This window comes from Somniosus microcephalus, chromosome 8, assembly GCF_052327205.1.
Source record: "Somniosus microcephalus isolate GS21.2 chromosome 8, FLI_Smic_1.0, whole genome shotgun sequence".
In the NCBI taxonomy this organism is placed as follows: domain Eukaryota; kingdom Metazoa; phylum Chordata; class Chondrichthyes; order Squaliformes; family Somniosidae; genus Somniosus; species Somniosus microcephalus.
Window position 1 is genome coordinate 247073631 of NC_140994.1, and position 16621 is coordinate 247090251.

Below are 16621 nucleotides of genomic sequence, written 5' to 3' on the forward strand. Positions count from 1 at the left end.
ACTGAAGGGGTGAGGCACTGTCAAAGGTGCTGTGCTCAAAAGAGTTAGTTAAACCAAGGCCCCTTCCACCCTCTCAGATAACTGTAAAAGATTTCATAGCAACATTTGAAGACAAACAGCAACATTCTCCTGCTGGCCTTCGACTGCCACCAATCTCCAACAGATGCTCTGGTTATTTATCTCATTGCTGTTTTGGGATTTTGCTGTGTGCAAATTCGTTTTTGCCTATAATACAACGGTGCGTAAGTACTTCGTTGCCTGCAAAGCACTTGGAGATGGCCTGAGGACACAAAAGGGTGCTATATATTTATGCAAGTTCTTTCTTTCTTAACCTCTTTCAAAAGGTTGGAAAATTGAGGGCTGCAAATGACCAAATTTCCAATATACGATCTCAGGCGGAAAAGCTCCCCACCAGCAATGCAATATCAGAAACTTAACCCTTTGTGTAAACTTTGGGTGACTAGTAATCGAATTCCTCAGACTCTCATCGAGTCATAGGCCTAGAAATTCAGTGCCCTTAGCGCCGATTTTGCGGCGCTAGAGGGCCTAGCGCTGCAATTGGCGCCGGCGCCGAAATTGCCTGGGGCCCTTCCGCCGCGGTAGACCGGTAGCGCTGCGCCGGCACCGATGACGTCATCGGTGTGCGCAGCATCCCGGTTGCCATGCCGACGGGCCCCAGCGCCGAAATTCAGTTGCGGCCGCCTCGCCCGTGGCAGCCGCAAGTAAGACTCTGGCAACAGAGTCTTACATGACTTTGCGCCGGCGCATTAAAGGCACCGCGGCGGCCGGCTGCTTTCCCGCCGGCCGCCTGGCCGCAGCTCCCTCCCCGGACTTCCCCCCCCCCCCCCCCCGGAACAGAAGCAAGCCCGGCACTTGTCCGAGGTGCCGGGCTCATTTTTAAAAAGATTTTCGCGGGCCGCGGCCGGGTGCAGGCAGCTCCTCCTTAAGGGAAGGAGGAGGCCTGCACTTCCCGAACCTGCCGCACCGCAGCGGGCGCCGCAGCGCCGGAATAGCGCCGATATTCAGCGCGTAGCGCCAGTTTTCAGGCGCAAACATCTCTCAGCAGCGCCGGCAGCCGTTTGGGCGCAGAATTGGTGAATTTTGGGCCCGACCAGCGCGACTTAGCTCCGGCACTAACTTCCGGCGCTAAAGCCCTGGCTGCGCCAAAACTCAATTTCTAGGCCATAGAGTCATAGAGTTTTACAGCACAGAAAGAGGCCCTTCGGCCCATCGTGTCTGCGCCGCCCATCCATCCCTGTCCAGTCTAATCCCATTTTCCAGCATTTGGTCCATAGCCTTGTATGCAATGGCATTTCAAGTGCTCATCCAAATGCTTCTTGAATGTTGTGAGGGTTCCAGCCTCTACCACCATTTCAGGCATTGAGTTCCACATTCCAACCACCCTCTGGGTGAAAAAGTTCCTCCTCAAATCCCCTCTAAATCTCCTGCCCCTTACCCTGAATCTATGCCCCCTTGTTATTGACCCCCCCACTAAGGGGAAAAGTTCCTCTTTATCTACCCTATCTATGCCCCTCATCATTTTGTACACCTCAATCAGGTCCCCCCTCAGCCTTCTTTGCTCCAAGGAAAACAACCCCAGCCTGTCCAGCCTCTCTTCATAGCTGAGGCGCTCCATCCCAGGTAACATCCTGGTGAATCTTCTCTGCACTCTGTCTCAGAAATCTAACTATTGATTCATCAGCTTATCCTTCTCCCAACTGAATAATTTGTTCCTTACCTAATAAATAATTCAGAAAAGATGAGGTATGAAATGTTACCTCAAGGTATTAGTCAGTAAAACTTTAGTAAAACTGAATTCGATTGCTTGTCTTGTGTTTGCCCTTGCTTATTTTGAAGATTATTAATCCAATTAATTAAATTCAAGATTGTTCAGTAGAATGAAGTTCATCACAATATTTAGCGTGATGATTTCTTGGTGTGATCTTTCTACTTGCACTAAAGATTAAAAATCTGCCTGTCGTAGATGCATCTGTCCATGACAGCATTAGTAGCAGCGACCAACGCACAATCCTTGTGGAGACGTAGTCCTGTCTTCACACTGAGGACCCCCTGCAGCATGTTCTCTGGTACTACTGACATGCCAAATGGGATAGATTCAGAACAGAGCTAGCAGCTCAAAAATTGGGCATCCATGAGGCGCTGTGGGCCATCAGCAGCAGCAGAATTGTATTCCACCACAATCTGTAACCTCATGGCCAGGCATATCCCTCACTCTACCATTACCATCAAGCCAGGCGACCAACCCTGGTTCAATGAGGAGTGCAGAAGTGCATGCCAGGAGCAGCACCAGGCGTACAGGAGCAAGGATGTCTTACTACAGTTATACAGGGCCTTGGTGAGACCACACCTGGAGTACTGTGTGCAGTTTTGGTCTCCTTACCTAAGAAAGGATATACTTGCCATAGAGGGTGATGTGCCTCAATAAATCCGAGACTCGATGTTAGCGAAACAAAACAAGGCTTTTATTGACTTAGAAGGTAACACACAGGAGAGAGGTATCTTCCATCCAGAGCTCTGCCGTACTGGATGTGCTGCAGGCTGGGCCAGCTTACATAGGGGCCAGGTATGGGCGGAGCCCTACACATAGTACAATACAATGGGCCAGGTATGGGCGGAGCCCTACACATAGTACAATACAATGGTGAGGAAACGGAACAGAGGTAAGGGAAATGAAACTGAAACCAACCACAGTCACAGGCAGTGATGAATGGAATATTTCATCACAGAGGGAATGCAGCGAAGGTTCACCAGAATGATTCCTGGGATGGCAGGACTGTCGTATGAGGAGAGATTGGGTCGACTAGGCCTGTATTCACTAGAGTTTAGAAGAATGAGAGGGGATCTCATTGAAACGTATAAAATTCTGACAGGGCTAGACAGACTGGATATAGGGAGGGTGTTTCCCCTGGCTGGGGCCTCTAGAACGAGGGGTCACAGTCTCAGGATACGGAGTAGGACATTTAGGATTGAGATGAGGAGCAATTTCTTCACTCAGAGGGTGGTGAACCTGTGGAATTCTCTACTACAGAAGGCTGTGGAGGCCAAGTCACTGAATATATTTAAGAAGGAGATAGATAAATTTCTAGACGCAAAAGGCATGAAGGAGTATGGGGAGAGAGTGGGAATATGGTATTGAGATAGAGGATCAGCCATGATCATATTGAATGGTGGAGCAGGCTCGAAGGGCCGAATGGCCTACTCCTGCTCCTATGTTTCTATGTTTCTATGGGCAGGATTTTCATTGAGCTGTGGAGGCGGGATTGGAGGCGTGTGGGGGGTTAAAATCACGAAATCGGGGGGGCACGAACCCATCCCGCCCCCAACCCGCCTCCATGCCAGTTTCAAAGGAGGCGGGTACCCGACCTGCGCTGGGACCCACCTCCCCGAGGCGGGAAGGGGATTAGTGCCAATTAACTGCCTGTTAACAGATAGTTAACAGGCAGTTTTTAGCCTAATCCCTATATTTATTGGTGAAGTGTAGGATTCCCGATGGCTCCAAACTACGCCAAGTTAGCGAGGCGGGCCGTCAGGATGAAGGGCTTGGTGGGGTCGAGATGTCCAGTGTTCAGGTGAGTGGTGGGTGCATGAGTGCAGAGGTAAGTGTTTTTGTGTGTGTAAAGTGTTTAAATAAGTTTTACTTACATAGACTTGCCTTTGCAGCCTTCCTTCCTTCAGGTCTCGGGAGTCCCTCATCTCACTGGCACAGAAAGCAGAATGGCTGCGATCTGTCAAAATCTGCAGCATTCAGCTTTCTGTCTGGAGAGATCTCTAAATCATCCTGAGAGGAAGGAATTAACTTGGAGCACAGATTGTCAGTGTTTGACAGCTTCAAACAGCTGTGAAACGCTGATATTTCATGTCCAAAGCTCTTGACAGATGAAATGTCAGTCTGTGATGCCACCTGTTGCCGGCTGGCCCTTAATTGGCCTGCTGAGCCTGCTGGGCGGGCTCAACAAGGTCAATCAAGTGAAAATCGCGTGGGTTGGCCACAACTCGATGGAGGCGGGACTACAACCCGAACGTTGTAGTCCTGCCTCCTACACGCCTCCTCAATGAAAATCCAGCCCTATGTTTCTATACCTAAAAATGAGGCACCAACCTGGGGAAGCTGCAACACAAGACTACATGCATGCTATACAGCGGAAACAGCATACTATAGACAGAGCTAAGCAATCCCAAAATCAATGGATTAAATCAAAGCTCTGCAGTCCTGTTACATGAATGGTGGTGGCCAATGACACCAGGAGGAGGCTCTATGAATATCCCCAAACTCAATGATGGCAGAGCCCAGCATGCAAGTGCAAAAGACAAGGCTGAAGCGTTTGCAACCATCTTCAGCCAGAAGTGCCAAGTGGATGATCCATATCAGCCTCCTCCTGAAGTCCCCACCATCACAGAAGCCAGTCTTTAGCCAATTCGATTCACTCCACATGATATCAAGAAACAGCTAAGTGCACTGGATACAGCAAAGGCTGTTAGCCCTGACAACATCCCGGCAGTCGTGCTGAAGACTTGTGCTCCAGAACTGGCCGCACCTCAAGCCAAACTGTTCCGGTACAGCTACAACACTGGCATCTACCGACAATATGGAAAACTGCCCAGGTGTGACCTTTCCACAAAAAGCAGGACAAATCCAACCCGGCCAATTACCGCCCCGTCAGTCTACTCTCAATCATCAGCAAAGTGATGGAAAGTGTCGTCGACAGTGCTATCAAGCGGCACTTACTCACCAATAACCTGCTCACCGATGCTCAGTTTGGGTTCCGCCAAGACCATTCGGCTCCTGACCTCATTACAGCCTTGGTCCAAACATGGACAAAGGAGCTGAATTCCAGAGGTGAGGTGAGATTGACTGACCTTGACATCAAGGCAGCATTTGACCGAGTCTGGCATCAAGGAGCCCTAGTAAAATTGAAGTCAATGGGAATCAGGGGGAAAACACTCCACTGGCTGGAGTCATACCTAGCACAAAGGAAGACGGTTGTTGTTGTTGGAGGTCAATCATCTTAGCAGGAGTTCCTCAGGGCAGTGTCCGAGGCCCAACCATCTTCAATTGTTTCATCAATGACCTTCCCTCCATCATAAGGTCAGAAGTGGGTAGGTTCGCTGATGATTGCACAGTGTCCAGTGCCATTCACAACTCCTCAGATAATGAAGCAGTCCATGCCCGCATACAGCAAGACCTGGATGACATTCAGACTTGGGCTGACAAGTGGCAGGTAACATTCGTGCCACACCAATGCCAGGCAATGACTATCTCCAACAAGCAAGATTCTAACCATCGCCCCTTGATGGCATTACCATCGCCGAATACCCCACCATCAACATCCTGGGGTTACCATTGACCTGAAACTTAACTGGACCAGCCACATAAATACTGTGGCAAAAAGAACGGCTCAGAGGCTAGGTATTCTGTGGCGTGTGTCTCACCTCCTGACTCCCCAAAGCCTCTCCACCATCTACAAGGCAGATGTCAGGAGTGTGATGAAATACTCTCCACTTGCCTCGATGACTGCAGCTCCAACAACACTCAGGAAGCTCGACACCATCCAGGACAAAGCAGCCTTCTTGATTGGCACTTCATCCACCTTAAACATTCACTCCCTCCACCACTGGCGCATCGTGGCTGCAGTGTGTAACATCTACAAGATGCACTGCAGCAACTTGCCAAGGTTTCTTCAGTAACACCTCCCAAACCCATGACCTATACCACCTAGAAGGACAAGAGCAGCAGGTGCAAGTTCCCCTGCAAGTCACACACCATCCTGACTTGGAAATATATTGCCGTTCCTCCATCGTTGCTGAGTCAAAATCCTGGAACTCCCTTCCTAACAGCACTGTAGAAGTACCTTCACCACATGGACTGCAGCGGTTCAAGAAGGCGGCTCACCACCATCTTCTCAAGGGCAATTAGGGATGGGCACTAAATTCTCGCCTTCCCAGCGACGCCCACATCCCAGGAACAAATAAGAAAAAGTTACATTTCACCTCTTACTTTTTATAAATTCCAACCAAGACTTGAATGCTGCTCCCATATCTGGGCAAAAAGAAAAAAAAGACTTGCATTTATATAGCACCTTTCACAACCTCAGGACATCCCAAGTGTTTCACAGCCAATGAAGTATTTTCGGAGTGTAGTCACTGTTGTTGTGTTGGAAATGTGGCAGCCAATTTGCACAATGTAATGATGGCCAGATCATTTGTTTTACGTGATGCTGATTGAGGGATAAATATTGGCCAGGAGACCATGGATAACCTCGCTGCTCTTCTTCAAAATAATGCCACGGAATCTTTTATGTCCTCCTGAGAAAACAGACAGGGCCATGGTTTAACATCTCATCTGAAAGACGGCACTCTCCGATATTGCAGCACTCCCTCAGTACTGCATTGGACTATCAGCCTAGATTTTTGTGCTTAAGTCTCCAGAGTGGGATTTGAACCCACAACCTTCTAACTCAGTGTCAAGAGTGCTGCCAACTGAGCCATGGCTGACACGGGAAGATTCTTCTAATACCTTGCTTGCATTCCTGGATAAGACACAAGAAATATAAACAGAAAATGCCAGGAATACTCAGCAGGTCAGGCCGCATCTATGTAGCGAGAAACAGAGTTAACGTTTCAGATCAATTATCTTTCGTCTGAACCGGTCATCGACAAGGAAGAGTTTCCTTTCTGATAGATGTTGTGCTCCCACCTTTAACTTTCAACAGTTGTCTCTCCACCACAACCTTTCCTGTCTTTCTCTATCTCCTCAACAATGCTATGAACAGTGCACCTCTGAATGTTCCTCTCCTGTTCTTTCCAAATTATGAGTACACTATCCTACATGCTCTTTTTCATCCTTACATCCCTCCTCTGTTGAAATCAAGAGTCATTCCTTAGCCACATCTTTGGATACTAAAGGAATCAAGGGATATGGTGATCGAGCGGGAAGCTGGAGATGATGTCGAAGACCAGCTATGTTCTTACTGAATGGTGTAGCAGGTTCGAAGGGCTGAGTGGCCTACTCCTGCTCCTATTTCCTGTGTTCCTTGGTTCTCCTGTCCTAACCAATCCATTCCTAGGACCTCAAAACTGTTGTTCCTTTATCTATAAATTTTCAACTTTTTAAACCCAAGCTTCATGTCACCTAATCACTGTTTTCTGATTTGCCTTGATTTTTGTTTTACTCTTTTCAACCTTGTTGCTCTTCTGCACTATGGGTCATAGAAACATAGAAGATAGGAGCAGGAGTAGGCCATTCGGCCCCTCGAGCCTGCTCCGCCATTCAATGAAATCATGGCTGATCATCCAAATTCAGTACCCTGTCCCTGCCTTCTCCCCATATCCCTTGATCCCTTTAGCTTTAAGAAATATATCCAACTCCTTCTTGAATATATTTAATGAATTGGCCTGCACTGCCTTCTGTGGTAGAGAAATCCACAGGTTCAACACTCTCTGGGTGAAGAAACTCCTCCTCATCTCTGTCCTAAATGGCTTACCCCTTATCCTTAGATTGTGACACCTGGTTCTGGACTCCCCGGCCTTGCAGTCAGAATCAGGGGAATTTATAATGGGGAACAAAGAAATGGCAGACCAATTAAATACATGCTTTGGCTTTGTCACAAATAACCTCCCAAAGATGTCGGGGAACATAGGCTCTAATGAAAGGGAGGAACTGATAGAAATCAGTATTTGTAGGGAAATGGTGTTAGGGAAATTGATGGGATTGAGGGCCGATAAATCCCCAGGGCCTGATAATCTACATCCTAGGGTACTTAAGGAAGTGGCCCTAGAAATAATAGATGCATTGCTGGTCATCTTCCAAAATTCAGTAGATTCTGGAACAGTACCCATGGATTGGCAGGTAGCTAATGTTACCCCACTGTTCAAAAAGGGTGGTAGAGAGAAAACAGGGAATTATAGACCGGTAAGCCTGACATCGGTAGTGGGGAAAATGCTAGAGTCCATTATAAAGGATGTAATAGCAGAGCACTTGGAAAAAAGTGACCGGATCGGACAAAGTCAACATGGCTTTGCAAAAGGTCAATCGTGCTTGACTAATCTACTGGAATTTTTTGAGGATGTAACTGGTAAAATAGATAAGGGAGAACCAGTGGATGTGGTGTATTTGGATTTTCAAAAGGCTTTCGATAAGGTCCCGCATAAGAGATTAGCGTGTAATTTTAAGGCACATGGGATTGGGGGCAAGGTATTGACTTGGATAGAGAACTGGTTGGCAGACAGAAAGCAAAGAGTTGGAATAAACGGTTCTTTTTCCGAGTGGCAGGCAGTGACTAGTGGGGTACCGCAGGGATCGGTCCTTGGACCCCAGCTATTCACAATATATATTAATGATCTGGACAAGGGAACTAGATGTAATATCTCCAAGTTTGCAGACGACACAAAGCTGTGTGGGCGTGTGTGCTGTGAGGAGGATGCCGAGAAACTCCAGTATGATTTGGACAGGTTGGGTGATTGGGCAGAAGCATGGCAGATGCAATATAACATGGATAAATGCGAGGTTATCCACTTTGGTGTCAAAAACAGGAAGGCAGATTATTATCTGAATGGCAATAGATTGGGAGAAGGGGAAGTGCAATAAGACCTGGGCGTCCTTGTTCACCAGTCACTGACATTAAGCATGCAGGTGCAGCAGGCGGTTAAGAAGGCAAATGGTATGTTGGCCTTCATAGCGAGAGGGTTTGAGTACAGGAACAAGGATGTCTTGCTGCAGTTGTACAGGGCCTTGGTGAGGCCACATCTTGAGTATTGTGTGCAGTTTTGGTCGCCTTATCTGAGGAAGGATGTTCTTGCCATGGAAGGAGTTCAGCGAAGATTCACCAGGCTGATACCTGGTATGGCAGGAATGACGTATGAGGAGAGATTGGGTTGATTGGGCTTATATTCGCTGGAGTTTAGAAGAATGAGAGGGGATCTCATCGAAACTTATAAAATTCTAACAGGACTAGACAGACTAGATGCTGGAAGGATGTTCCCGATGTTCGGGGAGTCCAGAACCAGGGGTCACAGTCTAAGGATAAGGGGTAAGCCATTTAAGACAGAGATGAGGAGGAATTTCTTCATCCAGAGAGTGGAGAACCTATGGAATTCTCTTCCAAAGATGGCAGTAGAGGCCAATTCATTAAATATATTCAAGAAGGAGTTGGATATATTTCTTAAGGCTAAAGGGATCAAGGGATATGGAGAGAAGGCAGGAACAGGTACTGAATTTGGATGATCAGCCATGATCTCATTGAATGGCGGAGCAGGCTCGAGGGGCCGAATGGCCTGCTCCTGCTCCTATCTTCTATGTTTCTATGTTTCAATGTTTCTATTGAGAACATCCTTCCTGCATCCAGTCTGTCCAGTCCTGTTAGAATTTTATAAGTTTCAATGAGATCCCCTCTCATTCTTCTAAACTCCAGCGAGTATAAGCCCAATCGACCCAATCACTCCTCATACGTCATTCCTGCCATCCCAGATATCAGTCTGGTGAATCTTCACTGCACTCCCTCCATGGCAAGAACATCCTTCCTTAGGTAAGGCGACCAAAACTGCACACAATACTCAAGGTGTGGTCTCACCAAGGCCCTGTACAAATGCAGCAAGACATCCTTCTTCTTGTACTCGAACCCTCTCGCTACGAAGGCCAACAGACCATTTGCCTTCTTAACCGCCTGCTGCACCTGCATGCTTACCTTCAGCGACTGGTGCACAAGGACACCCAGGTCTCATTGCACTTCCCCTTCTCCCAATCTATTGCCGTTCAAATAATAATCTGCCTTCCTGTTTTTGCCACCAAAGTGGATAACCTCACATTTATCCACATTATACTGCATCTGCCATGCTTCTGCCCAATCACCCAACCTGTCCAAATCATACTAGAGTTTCTCGGAATCCTCCTCACAGCACACATGCCCAACCAGCTTTGTGTCGTCTGCAAACTTGGGAGATATTACATCTAGTTCCCTCGTCTAGATCATTTATATATATTGTGAATAGCTGGGGTCCTAGGACAGGTCCCTGCAGTACCCCACTAGTCACTGCCTGCCACTCGGAAAAAGAGCCGTTTATTCCAACTCTTTGCTTCCTGTCTGCCAACCAGTTCTTTATCCAAGTCAGTACCTTGCCCGCAATCTCATGTGCCTTAACTTTACATGCTAATCTCTTATGCGGGACCTTATCAAAAGCCTTCTGAAAGTCCAAATACACCACATCCACTGGTTCTCCCTTATCTAATCTACCAGTTACATCCTCAAAAAATTCCTGTAGATTAGTCAAGCACGATTAACCTTTTGTAAATCCATGTTGACATCGTCCGATCCTGTCACTGTTTTCCAAGTGCTCTGTTATTACATCTTTTATAATGGATTCTAGCATTTTCCCCACTCCCAATGTCAGGCTTGCCGGTCTTTTATTCCCCATTTTCTCTCAACCACCTTTTTTGAATAGTGGGGTAACATTAGCTACCCTCCAATCCATGGGAACTGTTCCAGAGTCTATCGAATTTTGGAAGATGACCAGCAATGCATCTACTATTTCTAGGGCCACTTCCTTAATACCCTAGGATGTAGATTATCAGGCCCTGGGGATTTATCAGACTTCAATCCCGTCAATTTCCCTAACACCATTTCCCTACAAATACTGATTTCTTTCAGTTCCTCCCTCTCATTAGACGCTATGTTCCCCGACATCTCTGGGAGGTTATTTGTGTCCTCCTTTGTGAAGACAGAACCAAAGTATGTATTTAATTGGTCTACCATTTCTTTGTTCCCCATTATAAATTCCCCTGATTCTGACTGCAAGGGACCTACGCTTGACTTCACCAATCTTTTTCTCTTCACTTATCTATAAAAGCTTTTACAGTCAGTTTTTATGTTCCCTGCAAGCTTACTCTCATACTCTATTTTCCCCCTCTTAATTAAACCTTTTTTTCTCCTTTGCTGAATCCTAAGCTGCTCCCAATCCTCAGCTTTAATGCATTTTTTGGTCAATTTATATGTCTTCTCCTTGGATCTTATGCTATACCTAATTTCCCTTGTTAGCCACGGTTGAGTCACCTTTTTTGATTTGTTTTTATGCCAAACAGGGATGAACAAATTTTGTAGTTCATCCATGCGATCTTTGAATGTTTGCCATTGCCTATTCACCGTCAACCCTTTGAGTAACATTTGCCAATCAATCCTACCCAACTCATGCCTCATACCATCATAGTCCCAGCCCTTCACCCAGGCTTTTCAGTAAGTGATTGCATTACTTACCATGAAGGTGTACATAGGGTATCCCCATCCCACAACCATCAGAACGTAGATGAATATTGCAATTCTACTCTTCTTCTGTGAACTATAGACAAAATCCCTTAAAAAAAAGAGAAAAATATAACTTGTAGTGAAAACCTTTTGAGTGGAGCGCATGTGAAGGCACTACTGCACTGTGTTACAAATCCTGCTCCATGCTACTCTGGGAGGAGCTAGTTTTTCAGGGATATGAAGTAGTCAGCCAGTTCTTCCCTTAAGGCAAGATACTTCAAACATCCAATGAGAATTAATGGTCTGTAGGACCAGGTGACAGGCACCATCAAGACCATATAAATTAGGAGCAATTGTTTTAGCTCCTGTTTTAGTTGACTTGTAGGACTTGCTGCTATAGCATTCCTACCCATGTTTGTGTGTGTGTGTACACTATCATTGCTGAATTCCCCACCATCAGTATTCTGGGCGTCACCAAGGACCAGAAAATCAGCCGGATCAGCTGCATAAATGCTGTGCCGACTAGAGCAGTCTGGGTATTCTGTGGCGAGTGTCTCACCTCCTGACTCCCCAAAGCCTCTCCACCACCTACAAGGCACAAGTCAGAAGTGAGATGGAATACTCTCCACTTGCCTGGATTGGTGCAGCTGCAACAACACGCAAGAAACTCAACATCCAGGACAAAGCAGACTGTCTGATCGGCACACCATCCACCACCTTAAACATCCACTCCCTCCACCACCCGTGTACCGTGGCTGCTGTGTGTACCATCCACAGGATGCAATGCAGCATGTCTTCAAGGCTTCTTTGGCGGCACCTCCCAAACCCGCGACCTCCATCACCTAAAAAGACAAGGGCAGCAGGTGGATGCGGACACCACCACCTCCAAGTTCTCCTCCAAGTCACACACCATCCTGACTTGGATATATATCGCCGTTTGTTCATTGTCGCTGGGACAAAATCCTGGAACTCCCTACCTAACAGCAGTGTAGGAATACCTTCAGCACACGGACTGCAGTGGTCCAAGAAGGCTCATCCTCACGGGCAACTATGGATGGGCAATAAATTTCGGCCTTACCAGCGTCACCCATATTCCAAGAACGAATATTTAAAAAGATGAATAAAGGCAAAATCTTTTTTCCTGCATTGCCTGCCACTAACTTTTGTTCTGATAGAAGGAAGTTTAGTTAACATCTACAGCTATCACGCATAATATCCTTTGAAAACCTTCTCAAAACCCAACTTTTTGACAAAGCGTTTGCATACATGCCAACCGACAAAACTCAGAAAAGCTGATGATCAACTTCAAAAAAAGCAGACGCAGTCCGCAAAAAGCTGGCCACTCAGGAACCAACATACAACTCAAAAGCAGCCTTAGACACTGACCTATGCGCAAGGCCGCTGCTTCAAGGTGACAGAATAAATTAACTTCCTCTTTATTACATTGGATATCAAGATTTTTATTCGTGCTCTGGGATCAATTGCCGCAAGTCAATTTGTTTTGCTGGGAAAAAAATAAGAAGCATATGTGGAATCTCATTTGCTGACAGGAGGTTTGAAGCACTTGAGGTCAGAATGAAACATCCTCTGATGTGGATGCATCTCCAGCAAGCAATAGGAACGGGTTCCCAGCAGCCCACTCAAGGTCACCATGCAGATCACCAAGATGGAGCAGCATGCACTGAACACGTGCTTAATGTGCTTACCAAGGCGGATAGATGAAGCTAAGATACAGATCAGCCATGATCTAATTCAATGGCAGAACAGGCTCGAGGGGCTGAATGGCCTCCTCCTGTTCCTGTGTTCCTACCTTACTCAAGTCACTGTAAACCCATTACTCTCAGTAACCAAATTTGGGCAACTCTAACCTTTAAGTCTCATACAACATACCATACTGCAGTAGAGAATCAGATGGTATGCCTGTTCCATAAAGGGACGCAATACACTTGGGTAGCATTTCTGCCAATCTCCCACCAAAGTTACGACAGAAGTTTGGGAGAACCTCTGGTCAAATTCTGGGCATAAATCTGTATATTGATTATTACAATTCAACTCACAGCTTGGGCAGCAGATGCTAGATAGTGATGTGCCTATTAATGATATCTGCTTGTACAACCTGACCATGCACCATTTAGTTAACCCAAACGCTGTGTAGAGACCACCACACCTCAGCCTTCTGCAAGTGTTTTTTTAATTCTCCAATTTCATGTAAAGAGCCACTGAGCCCACTTTGCAGGACACAGAAATCGGCCACTATGAATGGCTATTTTACTGCACCATATATGACATAGAAACATAGAAGATAGGAGCAGGAGTAGGCCATTCGGCCCCTTGAGCCTGTTCCGCCATTTAATGCGATCATGGCTTATCATCCAAATTCAGTACCCTGCCCCTGCTTTCTCCCCATATCCCTTGATCCCCTTAGCCTTAAGAAATATATCTAACTCCTTCTTGAATTTATTTAATGAATTGGCCTCAACTGCCTTCTGTGGTAGAGAATTCCACAGGTTCACCACTCTCTGGGTGAAGAAATTCCTCCTCATCTCAGTCCTAAATGGCTTACCCCTTATCCTTAGACTGTGATCCCTGGTTCTGGACTCCCCTGCCATCGGGAACATCCTTCCTGCATCTAGTCTGTCTAGTCCTGTTAGAATTTTATAAGTTACAATGAGATTCCCTCTCATTCTTCTAAACGCTAGCGAATATAAGACTAATCGACCTAATCTCTCTTAATACGTCATTCCTGCCATCCGAGGTATCAGTCTGGTGAATCTTCGCTGCACCCCCTCCATGGCAAGAACATCCTTCCTCAGATAAGGCGACCAAAACTGCACACAATACTCAAGGTGTGATCTCACCAAGGCCCTGTACAACTGCAGCAAGACACCCTTGCTCCTGTACTCGAATCCTCTCGCTATGAAGGCCAGCATACCATTTGCCTTCTTAACCGCCTGCTGCACCTGCATGCTTACCTTCAGCGACTGGTGCACAAGGACACCCAGGTCTCGTTGCACTTCCCCTTTTCCCAATCTATTGCCGTTTAGATAATAATCTGCCTTCCTGTTTTTGCCACCATAGTGGATAACCTCGCCTTTATCCACATTATACTGCATCTGCCATGCATCTGCCCAATCACCCAACCTGTACAAATTGTACTGGAGCTTCTCTGCATCCTCCTCACAGCATACCCTCCCACCCAGCTTTGTGACACTAAATAGTATAGATTTGTGATTGGCACAAGGGAAGCAGATCGTTTTTGCTGTAAATTACAGTGCAACTGTGCGCAAAGTTACCCATAGTTTTACAAAATAAGTTGTGACAGTCATAGTTTTTTTTCGCAACACATTGGCTGTGCTATTATCATTCATCAGTACCAAGCAAGCCCGAACACAAATAGCGGAACCAACCATATCATCAGAAGCAGGTAGCTGAATTTACTCGAGGGTAAATCTGCATGAGGGAAAAGATCATCATCTGTCTCAGTACTTGGGAATATATCTGCTTCTCGCTGATCCCGTTCTCTCAGTAATTCCATGTCCAGCTCACAAAAGTCCTACAGAGCATAAAGATAAACAGTTTCAGTTAGAAACCTGTCGCCAACTGATAGAAGGATTGGTATACTAGTGTCTTTTCGCCACTGGGAGCTGGTATACAAAGGAGTGGAAGTTATATAATCTCCGATTAGACCTCATTTAGAGTATTGCGTTCACTTCTGGACACTGCACCCCAGGAAGGGTATATTGGTCATGGAGGGGTGCAGCGCAGATTCACCAGAATGATACTGGGGCTAAAAAGGTTAAATTATGAGGGCAGGTTGCATAGCCTAGGCTTGTATTCCCTTGAGTGCAGAAGGTTAAGGGGTGATCTGATTGAGTTTAAGATGATTAAAGGATTTGATCGGGTAGATCGAGAGAGAAACTATTTCCCCTGGTGGGAGAGCCCAGAACAAGGGCGCATAAACTTAAAATTAGAGCTAGGCCGTTCAGGGGTGATGTCAGGAAGCACTTCTTCACACAAAGGGTAGTGGAAATGTGGAACTCTCTCCCCCAAAAGAACTGTTGAGGCTGAGGATCAATTGAAAATTTTAAAACTGAGATTGAGAGGTGTTTGTTAATCAAGGGTATTGAGGGTTATGGAACCAAGGTGGCCAATGCAGTCAAGATACAGATCGGCCATGATCTAACTGAATGGAGGAACAGGAGTAAGGGGTTGAATGGACTATTTCTGTTCCTATGATCCACTGAGACCAGATTCCCGCCTAGCCACCCTAGTGAAAAGCAAAGGGCAGGACTTTCATTCAGGAGTCGGGTTGGAGGCGGGACTGCAACTTTCGGGGTTGTAGTCCCGCCTCCATCGAGATGTGGCCAATCCACACGATTTTAACTTGATTGACCTTGTTGAGCCCGCCTAGCGGGCTCAGCAGGCCAATTAAGGGCCACCCGGCAACAAGTGACATCACAAACTGAAATTTCATCTGTCAAGAGGTTTTGACAGATGAAATATCAGTGTTTGAAAGCTGTTTGAAGCTGTCAAACACTGATAGTCTTACTTCTAACCTGAGTCCTTCTCCACAGACTCAGTTAGAAATCTCTCCTGCACAGAAAGCTGAAGGCTGTCACTTTTGACAGTTCGCAGCCATTCTGATTTCTGTGTCGGTGAGATGACGGACTCCCGGGACCTAAAGGAAGGAAGGCTGAAAAGGTAAGAAAAGGTCATTTAAACTTCTTTAATCACTTTAGACACACCAAACACACTTACCTTTGCACTCATGCACACATCACTCACCTGAACACCGATATCTCGACCCCTCCAAGTTCCTCAACCCGATGGCCCGCCTCCTCTAACTTGGCGTGGTTTGGAGCCATCGGGAATCCCACACTTCAACCTTTAAAATAGGGATTAGGCTAAAAACTGCCTGTTAACTACCTGTTAACAGGCAGTTAATTGGCACTAATCCCTTCCCGCCTCGGGTAGGCGGGTGCCAGTGCGAGGCGTGTACCCGCCTCCTTTGAAACTGGCATGGAGGCGGGGTTGTGTGCGGGATTGGGTCGGGACCCCTGATCTCGGGATTTTAACCCCCCACACACCTCCAATCCCGACTCCACGGCCCAATGAAAATCCTGCCCAAAGTGTTTGGAGTCGATTTTCAAATTGCTGCCTGGGTGTTAAACTGACGTGGTGAATCAGCCGCCCCACTATGTAAACTGTTCGATTTTCACTTCTAATGGTCTGAGTGGAAATGATAAGCAGGCGGTTTCTACAATGACTGTTTGAACTGCACCACTGGTTATACAGCTGCGCAGCAAGTTGAAAGTCTACCCTTTTTTATATAGCTTAGCTTCTCTTCAAGATTATTTTGTCAAAGTGCG

At 46.5% G+C, this 16621-nt stretch overlaps 1 protein-coding gene across 1 annotated transcript in view; it reads right to left on the reverse strand.

The window, feature by feature from the left end:
• LOC147114258 (palmitoyltransferase ZDHHC12-B-like) overlaps positions 1–14799 on the reverse strand; it is a 44889-nt gene extending 30090 nt beyond the window's left edge. Inside the window, exons 1-2 of the mRNA XM_085994067.1 lie at positions 14660–14799; positions 11265–11361 (exon numbers count right to left, since the gene is read on the reverse strand). Coding sequence (XP_085850193.1) covers positions 11265–11361; positions 14660–14787 — 225 coding nt within the window. The 5' untranslated portion in view covers positions 14788–14799. The remainder of the gene's footprint in view (positions 1–11264; positions 11362–14659) is intronic.
• Between the last annotated feature and the right edge of the window lie 1822 nt (positions 14800–16621).